Source organism: Lathyrus oleraceus, chromosome 6 (genome assembly GCF_024323335.1).
Source record: "Lathyrus oleraceus cultivar Zhongwan6 chromosome 6, CAAS_Psat_ZW6_1.0, whole genome shotgun sequence".
NCBI classification, from domain to species: domain Eukaryota; kingdom Viridiplantae; phylum Streptophyta; class Magnoliopsida; order Fabales; family Fabaceae; genus Lathyrus; species Lathyrus oleraceus.
Genome location: NC_066584.1, coordinates 482,555,400 through 482,571,116, shown reverse-complemented (window position 1 = coordinate 482,571,116; position 15,717 = coordinate 482,555,400). Strand labels below are relative to the sequence as shown.

The 15,717-nt window shown below is 41.4% G+C and overlaps 1 protein-coding gene and 1 long non-coding RNA gene across 2 annotated transcripts in view; one reads left to right on the top strand and one right to left on the bottom strand.

The window, feature by feature from the left end:
• Window positions 1-7,234, bottom strand: part of LOC127096587 (uncharacterized) — a 47,907-nt gene extending 40,673 nt beyond the window's left edge. Inside the window, exons 1-3 of the long non-coding RNA XR_007792723.1 lie at window positions 6,997-7,234; window positions 6,747-6,869; window positions 5,402-6,647 (exon numbers count right to left, since the gene is read on the bottom strand). This is a non-coding gene — a long non-coding RNA (uncharacterized LOC127096587). The remainder of the gene's footprint in view (window positions 1-5,401; window positions 6,648-6,746; window positions 6,870-6,996) is intronic.
• Window positions 2,270-4,000, top strand: LOC127096586 (proteasome subunit alpha type-4-like). The gene has a single exon (XM_051035134.1). The coding sequence runs from the start codon at window positions 2,863-2,865 to the stop codon at window positions 3,418-3,420; it is 558 nt and encodes a 185-aa protein (XP_050891091.1). The 5' UTR covers window positions 2,270-2,862; the 3' UTR covers window positions 3,421-4,000.
• Window positions 7,235-15,717: the final 8,483 nt, after the last annotated feature.

Sequence of the window (15,717 nt, the reverse complement as noted above, 5' to 3'; positions counted from 1 at the left end):
CATCTGGAGGATCGTGAAGACGAGCGGGTCATAGCAGAATTGGAACCCGATAGAAATCCATTTCACATTGCCATTAAATTATTTTCTGTTTTTATATTTTGTGCAATTACCTCTTTCCAGGGATTGCTTCCTGATCTAAATGCCTATTCAGAGGCCATTCAATCAATAAAATCATGTTATTCAGTATATCTCTGTTTTCATTTTCATTTTACTGTTTTGTTTGCAAAAATGACGTCCGAATTTTTGATAAAACATTGCATCATGACATATAAGGGCTTTACAGGTATATGCTTAATAAACATTTAAAGTTGATGTGAATTTTAAGTGCTTTGGATCATCTATTCAGAACATATACCCTCGGGGCATTTCCTAAGCATGTGTGTCAGACTATACACTCCCCAACGGAGTTGACAGTACCAGACTGTATCTTCCCAGCAGAAGCAACTGCTCCTCAGAGTTCGATGCCAGATTGAGGATTTCAATCCCAGATCGATGATCTCTTTCCTGGAAGCATAACCTCGGTACCGTATCGGTGTTTGCTCCTCCCTGCTGAGTCATCTCTCGTAGATTATGGTTGCCAGAACCACTATCGCTTCCCCCAACAACAGGTTTGCAGCGCCGTTCTCTCCCTAGTCAGAGTCTCGGTATCTCGTCATTGCCAGAACACCGCGCGGCCGGTCATTTCCCCACATAGTTCATTATGCTGTGCATCTCCAACAGTAGTGTCAGGGTCCAGAAGATTGTGATCATTTCCCCAACAGGATTCCTTGCTTCAGCTTGGCATTTTCCCCAGCATTTCGCATCCCTGCATGTAGAATCATATTGCATTGCATCCTCCCAAATCGCGTAGCATTTCCATTTTCATGGAGAATTACGCCATCGCAAAATTCAAACATACGCATGTAAGCATAAAACGTTCTCGGTATCCCAAGTGATAAGCCAGAAGTTTGTTTCCAGTGCTCAGACTGAAAGTTTGTTCATGACTTATTATCCCCAGCATGGGTCGTTGGCCCACGTGCCGCCTCAATTATCATTTTCCCTATTTCTGCCGAGGCTGATAGGCATGAAGTTTCCGGTATCCAGACCGAAGTGGCATTCAGGCCAGTTTCCGATTTTCAGATCGAAGAAGTTTCCGACATTCAGGTCGATGCAACTTGTGGCATTCAGGCCAGTTTCCGGTATCCAGACCGAAGTGGCATTCAGGCCAGTTTCCGATTTTCAGATCGAAGAAGTTTCCGACATTCAGGTCGATGCAACTTGTGGCATTCAGGCCAGTTTCCGGTATCTAGACCGAAGTGGCATTCAGGCCAGTTTCCGATTTTCAGATCGAAGAAGTTTCCGACATTCAGGTCGATGCAACTTGTGGCATTTAGGCCAGTTCCCGGTATCCAGACCGAAGTGGCATTCAGGCCAGTTTCCGGTATCCAGACCGAAGTGGCGTTCAGGCCAGCTTTCGATTTTCAGATCGAAGAAGTTTCCGACGATCAAGTCGGAGTACTTGTGGCATTCAGGCCAGTTTTCCGATTTCCAGATCGAAGTGGTGTTCAGACCAGATTTCCGGTGATCAGACTAACATTGATACTCTCATATTCCGATGCTTAATGTTCAGACTAATGTGCGGCGTTCAGGCCATGGGTATTCCTGTGTTACCATTTATTTTGGTATCCAGGTCAACTTTCTGTTTCGGTACTCAGGCCGAATTTCACTGTACCAGACGGATTCTTCTTTTGAGATTGCTTCTTTGACGATTCTGACAGGCATTGTTTCATAGGGATTCAGGATCAAAATCCGGGTCTTCTTAGTATTTAACCATCTCCCACTATGATCACATGAAGAACGTCCTGCTTCATATTCTCTAGTTGAAGACGCTTAAATAGGGGCAACTGTCATACCCCGATTTTGGTCCTGAATTTTTTATGTTTTTATTTTTTGTTTAGCATGCTTGGCCTAACCTTACTTTGGTTTTATATGAGGATTGGTCTTGGTCCAAAGTCATGGTGTTGTTCATGTGATTGTTAATGCACATATGGTCTTGGTCATCCAAACAACCAACCTTCTTGTGTCACAAGCCAATTGCCAATCATGCCACTTGATTCATGAATATCCCTTTCAAATCCTAATCTTATACCATCATTTCATGGCCTTGTTAACACATACTACCAGTCAAGTCATGTTCCTTTCAAAGTCAAGCATTCAAGTCATAAAATAAACCAATTGCAAAACAAATTTCAAACCATTTCAATTCATTTCACATCATTCTAAACCATCACATTTGATTCTACATAAAAAAAAGGTACAAGTCTTGACAATTTTGACCAATTGTTGACTTTGGTCAACAGTTGACTTTTTGGTCAACATTGACCAAAGTCAATCCATTATCCAAAAGCCCAAAATTTTCACCACAATCATCAATCATTTGTCCATTTACAAGAAAAATGCAAATAAAATTGAATTTTAACCAATTGTTGACTTTGGTCAACAGTTGACTTTTTGGTCAACTTTGACCAAAGTCAACCCTATGCCATTGGTCATCCCTAATCACTAAATGGTTGGCCATAACTCTCATTCCATTATCCATTTCCATATGCTCTTTGATTTAACCATGTGGACTTGTTTCTTCATGCTTGGTTATGCCTTGAACCTTTGAAATCTTGCTTTTCCAATTAACCATCCTACTGCATTTACCCTGCTGCACCAACTTGTTGCAAAGCCAAATCAACAAAAACACCATCTCTATTAGCTTCACAAACACAAATTGGAGTCGCGCTGAACTCGCTTCATCGTTAAAAAACGCTACCCTGAAATCACCGCCGGAGTTTACCGTCTACCTCCATAAACAGTGAGAAACTCGTCCAGATCAAGATGTCTCGAAGATATGATAGTCGTACAACAATCTTCTCTCCTGAAGGACGTCTTTACCAAGTGGAGTATGCAATAGAGGCTATTGGAAATGCTGGTACTGCCATTGGAATCTTGTTAAAAGATGGGGTTGTTCTGGTTGGCGAAAAGAAGGTGACATCCAAGCTTCTGCAAACCTCAACTTCAACTGAGAAAATGTACAAGATTGATGATCACGTTGCATGTGCTGTTGCTGGGATTATGTCTGATGCAAACATCCTAATCAATACTGCTAGGATCCAAGCACATCGTTACTCATTTGCTTACCAAGAGCCAATGCCTGTTGAACAGTTGGTTCAATCTCTTTGTGATACCAAACAGGGTTACACACAATTTGGTGGTCTCCGTCCGTTTGGAGTCTCTTTCCTGTTTGCAGGATGGGACAAAATTTTTGGCTTTCAGCTTTACATGAGTGATCCTAGTGGAAATTATGGCGGTTGGAAAGCCGGTGCTATTGGTGCCAACAACCAGGCAGCACAATCAATTCTAAAACAGGACTCAAAAGAAAAAAGAACACACTAGACCTTACCAAGATAAACTGTTTCCTAATTGGCACTAGGGAATTGCCTCCTCCGGTTGCACAACCATATCAAATACTTCCTACTGCAGCAGATGACAGAACACCATCCTCAAAATTGTTTAAGTTAAAATCACCATGTATTCCTGTATCAGACTTGCAGGTACCACCTGTGCAAGTTCCACGATGTCCAATAATACCATTGCTAGTTATTGCTCCTTGGTTAAATAATTCAACATGTTAATCACACCAAATATAGCCAGTAACCGCTTGGGCGTAAACCAAGAAGTTGCAGGAGTCATGGTAGGGACTTGGGTGGTTGGCTACCAAGCTGCTTAGTGATGATTGTCATGTCAGAGATGCGCATATCACCGTCATCATATCCTCTTCCATAGAAATCCTTTGAAGCCACATCCAGAGTTGATAGACTAGAGGCAACAGATGAATAATTGTTTGATGGATTCAAGTGATCTGAAATCCATAACCGTGGAAACCGTTCTACTGCTACAAGAAAAGATAAATGATGAAGATGATACGCCGGCATATCCGACTCTTTAATTCTATCTAAAGTGATAAGGTGTATTATAGGGAGAAAGTGACTCACATTATGTTGACGATTTTCAAGGACATGAACATTTTAAGTCTGCTCTTGCTTACATAGGGATTCATGCACTTATGACGTTGCTGCTGGTGGACAACTTCATTCATGCAGATATGCATCCAGGGAATTCCTTGTTAGCATTGTTTTGTCAGAAAGAGAGGATCAAATATCATCATGGAGATCAATGATTAAAGACATACCTGGCATCTCATGTTTTGAGGACATGCCTGCTAAATTTGTAGCTTTACAGAAAGAGGCACTTTATAGCACACAGAAGGAGGGTGAAGGCACTAGTCGCTTAAAACAACTGGAGGTGGCTTTGGATGCTGCTGAGATTGGTAAACAAAATGCCGAAACTGAGGCTGTGTTGGCCAAAGAGAAAGCGGAAGTATTAAAATCAGAGATCAAACAGATTGAATTAACGCTTGCAGTTGTTACAGAGGAAAGAAACAAGTTAAGAATTCTTGCCAAATTGAAGAATAGTGAGGCTGGGGATGAATCAAGTAGTGCTAATCCCATTCAGGAACTTGAATCATCTCTTACGAAGAAAGATGAGTATATTAAAGAGCTAGAAAGCACCTTAAATGAGCTGAGAGTGGTTAATAATCACCAACTCAAGGCCATTCATGACCGCCAGACAGCAGGAGAACATTTGTTCAGAACTTCCAATTTTGCATATTTGTAGCCTGGAATTGCTTGCAGCTATTATAAAGGCCACAGACAGTCAACCATTACCACATGCTGCCTCTATTGTACGTTTAATTACGAAGTACTTCAAGACATGTGAGATGCCAGAAATAAGGATTAAGATCTATTCAGTTGCAAAGATTATGCTCATATCCATGGGTGTTGGAATGGCTTTATGTCTGTCAAAGGAAGTTGTCGATAATGCGATCGCTGCAAGTCCTTACGAAACCAACAGTGACGATGACGAAGGTTATTCGGTTTGGGCTGATTGATGCCAGTTTAATATCTTAACTCACTGCAGGTGGAACATCGGGGGGTCAATTCCGCTGTCTGCATCGATGGTTGAGCCGTTGCAGTTGCCGTCACCGTCCATGCCACCAATAATTACTTTGTGACTGCATCGCTTGACGGCACATGGTGCTTTTATGAACTGTCTTCAGGCACTTGTCTGACTCAGGTTTCAGACTCTTCTCAAGGCTACACATCTGCAGCTTTCCATCCTGATGGTCTTATTCTTGGAACAGGCACTACAGATTCTCTTGTTAAGATCTGGGATGTAAAAGGTAAGGCAAATGTTGCCAAGTTTGATGGACATGTGGGGGATGTAACTGCAATATCATTTTCTGAGAATGGATACTACCTTACGACTGCGGCTAAGGATGGTGTAAAGCTTTGGGATCTACGTAAATTGAAAAAACTTCAGGAATTTTGTTCCATATGATGCAGACACTCCAACAAACTCTGTGGAGTTTGACCACAGTGGGTCCTACCTTGCAGTTGCAGGCTCTGATGTAAGGATATACCAAGTTGCAAATGTGAAATCTGAATGGAGCTTGATCAAAACTTTTCCTGATTTATCTGGAACTGGGACATCCACATGTGTAAAATTTAGTCCTGATTCGAAATACCTGGCAGTTGCATCAATGGACCAGAATCTTAGAATATTTGGCCAATCCAATGAAGGTATTCCCGCAGAATCATAAAACACATCAGTTGCATAGTGTTGGCTCTGGAGTGACAGTTGCTGCCTGCTATTAATGCTTGATCTAATTTCATTGGTTGGAAAAGCAAAAGAAACATCATATGATGCACTGAATAATGCGCCTTGTTTGCTTCCTACATGGATCTCTAAGGCTTCTGCTCATCAAAGAAAAGTGAGAACGGGCCAGATCATGCACCATCAACTGGAATGAGTCACAGAATTCGTGAGAGAACCGATGCTCTTGATGCTGCAGGAAATACAACTGCTGCCATTGGAAAAGGGTTTGCTATCGGTCCTGCTAGCTTCTTTATCATTATATATAACACCTTTGTCTAGTTCTGGTGATCCTTTGGAAGAAATTGAATCTATTCCTCTAATGGCACGTTGGTATGTTGTATCTGGCCGTCAATATCTTATCCAAATAAAGGTTTTTGCACATGCTCATGGCACACAAGAGATTTACATTACAGAGAGTGATGATGTTAAGGTTGATGATTAACTTTAGGATTATTGGAGAACTGTGCCGGTTTCAATGATATCTCCTTAAAACATGGTTGGCGGAATACTAAAATCTTGAAAGCTTATTCTCCAGGACTTGGAAATTTGGCAGCTTCTGTGAACTATCTTGGTGGTGCCAATGACAAAATGAGACTATCACAGTTGTTCAAGAAATCATGGATGTTGAGATAAAGGCTGTAGGAGGTTGTGCAAAGGCAACAAGTGACTTAAAATGGTCGTCTTCAGACATATCTACTGCATCTGTCTCCGCTTCCAAAACTGTTGTTGGATCTCATCTTCAAGACCTGTGGCAATTCAAACAACCGTTAACCACAGACTTGTCTGGACTGGTAACTGGACTTGCAAAACCATTTGTACATATTTTGTGGTTCGCATGGAGAAACAGGTTACTCTTGCAAGGTTGAGTGTTGTTAACAGAAGCCTCAAAGTTGCAAGAAAATTCACTGCAGTAAAATCACAACAACTCGGTAAGATGGTAAAAATTCACAAGCAACAAAAGGGAATCAAAATATTTCCAGGAGGAGGTACAAGGTACAAGTTACCTTTTTTCAGAGCAAGTACCATAATGGGATAGACAACATAGCAGCACAAGAAAGCACTTCCAATTCCAATACTCTTTTGATCTCATCCAAACCCTAGCAATGGGATTATAAAAGGGGCGGATACTGTTCACAGAAGGGAGAGAAGATTAGTGGCTACTGTTCAGAGAGCTGAAAAACCCTAATTTTGAAGAGGATTGGCGGCTACCATTCAGAAAAGAAAAGGAGAGAATTGAAGGCAATGCTTACTCACATTCGTCGGTCGAGTTCGCCGCAACCGGTTAGCTTCCTTTCCGAACTTTATTTCTATGTTTCGATTCTGCTTTGCTTCCTTCTGAGGGAACCATGATTGTTGTTCCAATTCGATTTCATCTAGCAATACTATTTGTTCGTGATAATATCTTGTTGTTAAATCTTTGATATTGAAAATGGAAAGAAACAGTACTTCTGTGCGTTAAGATGAACTTGTTGAGTTCTGCTACTGTTTTCAACTTTGTTTTATTTAAAAGGGGTTGGTCCATTTTTCTTTATGTTATCTGTTAGCGCATGAGATCTTATGACAAGGATGTCTGTATGGCTGAGTTGGTAAAAGAATGCTTTGGCAAACCCTTGGTCCTGGGTTCAATACCTGTGTGCACCATATTTAAATTTATAGCATTTTTAATTTCTATTTCACATTTTGTTTTAATCACCTCATAATGTTTACCCTTTTATTTTATTTTAATTGTTAAACATCGATTTTAATTTATGGATTCAACGATTCCCATGTTGTTCATCCATGATTATTTTTATCGATATATTGATAGTATTTCGCCGCGTTTCGATTAATCGCATATGACATTTCAATTATTGTCAACATGCGCAAACCGGCTTTGAGCACATTATTTAGGTTTTGTGTGTCCCTCAATTTCCATCCGTGCAAATCCCGATTTTACCATTTTTTCGATTTAATTTTTTTAAGTGTGTTGTAAATATAACTTGTTGTTTTATTTATTTTCTTCACATGGCTTACTCTTGGGCCTTCTTACAATGAGACATGTCCCTTGCACTTACACTCATACATTGCATTATCTGTTGTTTGGGCCCGATTTAATTATTTCATTACTTTGAATCCCCATTTGACAAAATGTACCCCACTCCCCTCGATGTGTAATAATTTTACTGTTATTTCTTTATTGCTTGACTGTTTAGTTAGCTACTAACACAAGAATAAAATCAATCATTTCCAAAAGATCAAAAATAATGACTCGATCCAACGTCGAGTGTTTTCTCAATAAACAAATCAATTCATTTCTCCCTCCTATTCTATTCCAGTTCTTCCAAACTTTCATCAAATGCTTGATTCAACGTCAAGCCATTTTCTCTAATAAAAACTCAAAAAATATTAATTCATAGTCAAGACTTTTTCAATAAAGATGGAAGTGGAACGTGGTGTATACCACGCACTCCTGAGACTAGGATTCGAGATGTATATCTCGCCAATCCTAGATTTCGCCATCATCCAATTTACCCACTTTGTTTTCTCAAACACTCATTCAAATCTTTCTCAAACGTCCATCAATACTTGATCTAGGTCAAGTCATTTTCACAACAAAACTCAAAATACCTAATTCTTATTTAACACTTTTTCAATAAAGGGTGGAAATGGAACATGGTGTATACCATGCTCTCCTGAGACTAGGATTCGAGATGTATATCTCGCCAATCTTAGCTCTCGCCATCGTCTAAAATTGTCAATGCGGTTTCTTCAAACCCTTTCTCAATCAAACCTAAAAATACTTAATCTCTATTAAACACTTTTGCAAATAAAGATGGAAATGGAACATGGTGTATACCATGCACTCCTGAGGCTAGGATTCGAGATGTATATCTCGCCAATCCTAGTTCTCGCCATCACTCAAAGCACATCCAACCAATCAAACCCTTATCCCTAACACTTCTCCTTGCTCCACTCGTCAATTCTTGTTTCGATTAGATAGCACCCATTAGATAGAACCCTTTGTATGATAACATAGGTAGGATTCTCATATCATTTTGTGTGATAACATAGGTAGGGTTCCCATATTCTTTGCATGCTAACATTAGGCAGATATTCCCATTTGTAAAATCCTAACACCTAAGTACATATTGCATGACAACTCTAGGGCATGCTTCCCCTTTCTTTTAGACCTTTCCGAGCGTCTCCGATCTTATGGCATGTCAATCCATCCTATTGCAAAGAGGTAACCGCCTAAGACTCGATTCAGCGAGCTGCGACACCTACTGCTAGGACGTGAACACATCGCCCACTCTCCTTTGACACAACTGGTGTCCTCCTTTTGTAAGTCCATATTCAGATGGCAATCCCTATGTAGCCGAACTACGACAACTCTGATTCTCATGTTCAGATGATATACGTAGGCACAAGATGCGATGTCTTGCAGACTTTGACTAACGACTAACAACTAATCCTTGTTTGCTTTCGCCCTTGTTGCGATCCTTTCTCTCGCCCCCGTTGCGATCGAGACATTCCCTTTCTCTTGCCCTAGTTGCAATCGAGACCCTTACTCCCGTAGTTAGCCGAACTACATTATGCTCTGATTCTCATTCCAGATGAGATATGTAGGCATAAGACGCGATGTCTTGGCGAGCACGCATCTCTTTTACCCATAGGTAGCCGAGCTACGAAGACTCTGATTCTCATATTCAGATGAGATACGTATGCAATGGATGCGATATCTGTGCGAGTCATTTTTCTCTTGACCCTTTTAGTAAATAGTACATTAGATAAACACACACCCTTTAGACAAGAACAACAAGAGTGGATCCCGTAGAGTACTACAGATGCGTAGGGGTGCTAATACCTTCCCTTCGCATAATCGACTCCCGAACCCAAGATTTGGTTGCGAGACCTTGTCTTTTCCTTTCCTCTCTTCAGGTTTACTTCGGGCGTTTCCTTTCCCTCCTTTGGGATAAATAACGCACGGTGGCGACTCTTCTGTCATCCTTTTCTTTCGCCGGTTTTTTTTCGTATACTGTATTTTTCAGGTTGCGACAGTTCCCATTCGAAGCCGTAGGCTCAATCTTTCCAATCATATCAATGCCCCACATAGCAAACGGCCACGGAGATGACATCAAACTCAACGGGTTTGGAGGCACGTGCACCTTGCCAGCATAAATCTGGCATTTATGACATTTCCGCACGAAGTTGAAACACTGGGCCTCCATCGTCATCCAATAATACCCAACTCTTAACAACTTTTTCACCATCGCATTCCCACTGGCATGGGTACCAAACGACCCCTCGTGCACTTCTTTCATCAATTGGCTTGCTTCTTTGTCATCGACACATCTAAGCAAAACCCAATCGAAATTCCTCTTGTACAGAACCCCATCCTTGTTCAGATAGAACACCATGGGCAACCTCCTCAGAGTCTTTCGGTCTTTTTTCGACGCCCCCTCGGGATACTCCTGGGTTTCCAGATAGCGCTTGATATCATAATACCACGGCTTTTCATCATCAGGCGTTGCCTCAACAGCAAACACATAAGCCGGTCTATCCAGTCGTCCCACATCAACGCTAGGGAACTGATTCCACCACTGCACCTTAATCAAGGCAGCCTGAGTAGCCAAAGCATCTGCCAAAGGGTTCTCTTCTCTCGGCACATGGTGCAATTCCACCTTGGTGAAAAACGTCAACAACCTCTTTGTATAATCCCGGTATGGAATTAAATGAGATTGATGTGTATACCATTTCCCGTTAACCTGGTTCACAACCAAAGCTGAATCTCCATAGATAACAAGGTTTTTGATCCACAAATCAATCGCCTCCTCGATTCCCAAGATACAAGCTTCGTATTCAGCCACATTGTTGGTGCACTCAAATGTTAGCCGGGCGGCAAAAGGAATGTGGGATCCTTTCGGCGTAACCAAAACAGCACCAACTCCACTACCATTCACATTAACGGCCCCATCAAACATCAGAATCCATTCGGATTCAGGGTCAGGCCCCTCCTCCGGGATTGGTTCCTCACAATCTTTCGATTTGAGAAACATGATGTCCTCATCAGGGAACTTAAACTTCATCGGTTGATAATCCTCAATGGGTTGCTGGGCGAGGTAATCAGACAATACACTCCCCTTGATTGCTTTCTGAGAGGTGTACTGAATATCGTATTCAGTCAAAATCATTTGCCATCTCGCAACCCGTTCGGTCAATGCTGGCTTCTCAAATATATACTTGATCGGATCCATCTTGGAAATCAACAAAGTGGTATGAACCAGCATATACTGTCTCAGTCGGCGAGCAGCCCATACCAAAACACAACAAGTTTTCTCGAGCAGTGAATATCTTGTTTTACAGTCGGTAAACTTTTTGCTAAGGTAGTAAATTGCATGCTCTTTTCGACCAGACTCGTCATGCTGCCCCAGTAAACACCCCATAGACCCCTCGAGGACTGTCAAGTACAGAATTAACGGTCGTCCCTCCACAGGAGGCATCAGAATCGGAGACTCCTGCAAATATTCTTTTATCTTTTCAAATGTCGCTTGGCAATCATTATTCCACCTCACCGTTTGATCTTTTCTTAGCAACTTGAATATGGGTTCACACGTGGCTGTTAGATGAGATATGAACCGTGAAATGTAGTTTAATCTGCCTAAGAAACCACGAACCTCCTTCTCTGTTCTCGGTTCAGGCATTTCTTGTATTGCTTTTACTTTAGCAGGATCAACCTCGATTCTGAAGGTGAGAAAAACAAGAAAGGGGGTTTGAATTGTTTTGGAAAATAAGCGCTTTTGCAAAATAAAATCACACAGGATTTTATACTGGTTCGCTTATAACACAAAGCTACTCCAGTCCACCCGGCCAAGGTGATTTCGCCTTCAACAAGGACTTAATCCACTAATCTTGAAAGATTATTACAACCAACGTCTAAGAGAAAGATCTCTTAGTCCTCTCAAGTATACAGACTGCGCAGAGTCACTTGAGGAATTAAAACAATTGAGGTAAAAACAGAAATTGTAATCTAGAGTGCTTCTAGGATAAAGCAAGTATTACAGCAATTAGAGCAGATAAGAAGTTTCACGTTATGAGCAAAAGCTCGTGAAAGATTAGAGAGAGAGAGTAGAGTAATTTTGTGCGTTCAGGTGTATCTCTCAATGAGGTTCGCCGTTCTTTATATAGAGGTGAAAAACAACCGTTGGTAGTAATGGCAGATATTTAGTCTTGATGAGAGTTTAATGCCATAACTTCGTTGTTTCTTGCCAGAACAAGTTTGTCTCCTTGAATAACTTCTTTCCAAATATAGTTTCTTTCCATTTGAAGTTGAAGTTGCCGTTACTCTTTCTGGATAAGGAAATCCATTATCAGAGTCTGCGTTACTCTGTTAATCTGAGATCTTGAGTTGTGGCTTCAGAGCTTCTGATGGTCCTGATCTTTTAGATTTCCAGTGTTGTCTTCAGATGACGTTGAGAGCTTCTGGAGTTCTGATGTACCGTTGCTCAGAGTCAGAACTTCTAGAGCGCGCTTCTTCTTCAGATGCTTCTGATATTCTGATATGCTGTTTTGCTCAGAGTCAGAACTTCTAGAGCGCGTTTCTTCTTCAGATGCTTCTGATCTTCTGGTAATTTGTATCTGATTTGATTCTGTATCTGATGTTGCGATCAGATTCCTTTCTTCTTGTTTAGAGTCCTGCACACTTAGAAACTTTTTGTTAGAGTGTCATTTTTGGTTTCATCCTTTGTTATCATCAAAATCCTGGAATCTGTTGTAGAACTATTTTTGTTCTTACAATCTCCCCCTTTTTGATGATGACAAAACAAACTCAAATGACAGATGAAACATTCAAATTTAAGAGTTTATCAGATTAGATAGAAGTGAGCTCCCCCTGAGATAGGTTAGGGAGTTCAGAAGTTCTTACCAGAGCTTCCAAGCAATGAAGTTTCTCGGTACCTTTCTGCAATTTCTTAAGTCAAGTGTTAGGTAGATTTATTTTATAGAATAGTATGTTTGCAGAGTGCTTAAGGCATTAGACAATTTTTCATCAGGGCTATTTGATTTCTCCCCCTTTTTGTCAGAATCAAAAAGACTTTAAAAAATAAGCAGGAAGAAAATATATATAGATATATCCAGATAAGAGCAAAACATCAGAGACAAACAAGAAAAGACAACAAGCAATAAAAACATCTTAAGTGCCTAAGGGTTGGGAGGAGGAGGCATTCTCTGAAGCAGTTGAGTCAGCAGGTTTTGGATGTTGGCGTTGACAGTGTTCTGTTGATCCAATCTGGCTCGGACTTCCTTCTGCTCCTTCTGAAGCTCTTCAAGGGTCTTGAGAACTAGAGGGGAAAAAGTAGAGGACTCCCCCTGAGTCAGAGCATGCTGTTCTTCAGCGGCTTTAGCTTCAGCTTCAGCAGCAGCAGCATCAGCTAGAGCTTTGGCTTCAGCTTCCCGTACCCTTTGAAGTTCTTCTTGTCTTGCTCTTTCTTCTTCTTTCCTTCTGGCTTCTTCTTCAGCTTCTCTGGCCAAGCGCTCCTGTAGTCTTGCCTCAGCGTCTCTGATAAAGTCGTTTCTGACTTGCTCAGAGATGTGCTTCAGCTTAAAGGCCTCAGATGTCATCCAGCCAATGACTCTGTTCCAGTGTGTCCTAACGGAGTCAGGATCATCACTGATACCGGAGTTGATGGTCAGAGACTTGACCTTTTCAACTGATACTCCTGCAAACAGCATAATTGCTTCCTCTAGGGTTGGCAGGGAATGTTCTGGTTCAGATGGTTGAGGTGGAGAGTTTGGAGGACTTAGGTTGAGAGTTGGAGGTTCATCGGAAGTGTTTGGAGGGGTGATGTCAGAGGTATTGAGGTCAGAGGGTTGAACTTCAGAAGGAGTGACGGTTGGTTGTTCTGTGGGTGGTGAAGTTACTTCAGGTTCAGGTGGAGGTTGTTGTGGTTGTTGTGAATCACGGTTTAGAGTTTGAAGTTGGGCTAGAGTGGGAGAAGCGGGATCAGAGGGTTCTGTGTCAAAAGAGATGACAAAGTAGGGAGGTGATTCTGGGGCTGAGGATGAGGAAGTGGTTTGATTCATTTCTTCAACTTCGGATAGTGGTAAGGAGGTATTGGCAAGGTTGAATTTTGGTAGTGGTTGAGAGGTTCTGGTTGTTGAAGGAGGGGTTTCAGATGTGGTGTAGAGGGGTATAGGTAGAGGAAAAGACGAAGCAACTTGCTGTATAGAGGGAACAGGAGAGGCAGACTTACCAGAAGACTCTTGCAGAGGTGCTGGAGGTCTTGATTCAGAGGATTCCCCTAGCTTTGCTTTCTTCGCCTTTGATGTCTTCTCAGATGGACCTCTTTTAAACCTCACAAAGTCTGGAGCTGAATCTGGCAGTTCGCTCAATCTGAATTCTGAGATGTCCACTCCTTCATCCTTTAGACGTTGGAGATAATGGAAAATTGCTTCTTTGGGTTCTTCCTTGTAGAACATACAGAGACCATTGGGAATTTTCCTCTGATCTTTTAAAGCTTCCCATGAGGTGTCCAGAGTAGGTTTAACATGAATCTTTTCCAGAATCCCCATGCTCTTTAGATTCCTGGAGTTTAGAGGCCTTCCAGTTTCTATTGCCAAGTCTTCCATGAGTCTGTGTTTTACCAGATGGTCCACGAGACCATTTTCTATCAGCACATTTGAGAGGAGTCTTCCCAGAGGAATGTAAGTTCTGGGTTTCATGTTATTCCTGGTTTCCCGTACAGAATCTCTGAGGTATTTGAAGAGGAGTGCTGGGAGGCAGAGCTTCAGACCTTTATGAATACAATACAGAATACATTTCTGATCTGTATTGATGTAATCTGATGAGTTTGAAGCTAGGCGATGATGAATAGTTCCCATAATGATTTTGAGCCACACCCGGAGGTTCTGATGTAGTTCCTTGTTCTTTGAGGGGTTGCCTTCCGTGTTGAGTTTGAAGATTGTGGGGTTGATTTCATGAGCAATGTATTTCGCCCTGGGATTTATGTTGTAAATTCTTCTTCCTTCAGCTTTTTCCATGTTCAACAAGGCAGCGATTGACTTTTCAGTTATCACAATTTTTACACCCAAAACGTAGGAGACGATGAAATGATCGTCAGCATCAGCAAACCTCCAGAATTCCTTAATAAGATTTGGGTAAACTGGACCGTAGAGGCGTTGAAAGTAGTTTCCCCAACCTTGTTGATGAAGTTCTTCAGTGAGGTCTACGCCATTTCTCTTCATGTTGTTAAAATCCACCAGGGATTCACACAGCACGTCCAGTTTCTCGAAAGGAGTTGCAAGATTTATATGAGGCTCACGGTCAAGAATGTGAGGCTCCTTGTATACTGGTGTTGTAGTTACGCCTGTAACGGTTGGAGTAGGATTGCTTGTGCTTTGAGCTGCGTTGCTGGAGTTCATTTGCTGAGAATAGTTGAACACAGATTGTTGTTGAGAATCCATTGTTGATGAAGAACTAAGATGAAGATGAACTGTTTGTAGAAATGCCTGAGAGAACTGGGTTTGAACAAGTGAGTGAGAGTGAAGTGTGTGCAAAGTGTGAGAGGAGTGTTTAAATACCCAAAAGAAACGCATGCAAAACGACACGCAAATCAGAGTTTAGCACAAAAACCAAGTTAGCACGTTTAGAGGGAGAAATGATTATGGCTCATTAATGATGTCTAATCCCAACAATTCGCACACTGCTCGAGGAGATCTCAAGAGTCTGTTCCTTGATTTTCTTCTGGACAGCTGTCTAGAAGTTCCAAGGTTAGATGCAAATCACTCCACGTGGTTTGATTTATCTGATCTTCAGGAATACCAAACGAATGGTTCCTGGATATTTCTAACTCAGATATCTTTTTAACTAGGTAGAAGTATCAGAGTCAGAGTCAGAATCTTATTTGTTTATGTCAGAGTCTCATTTTACAGCTTCAGAGGCACAATTTATTCAGGGCAGCTTTGAATGTTCAGATTTTCTAAGATAAAGAGAAATCTATC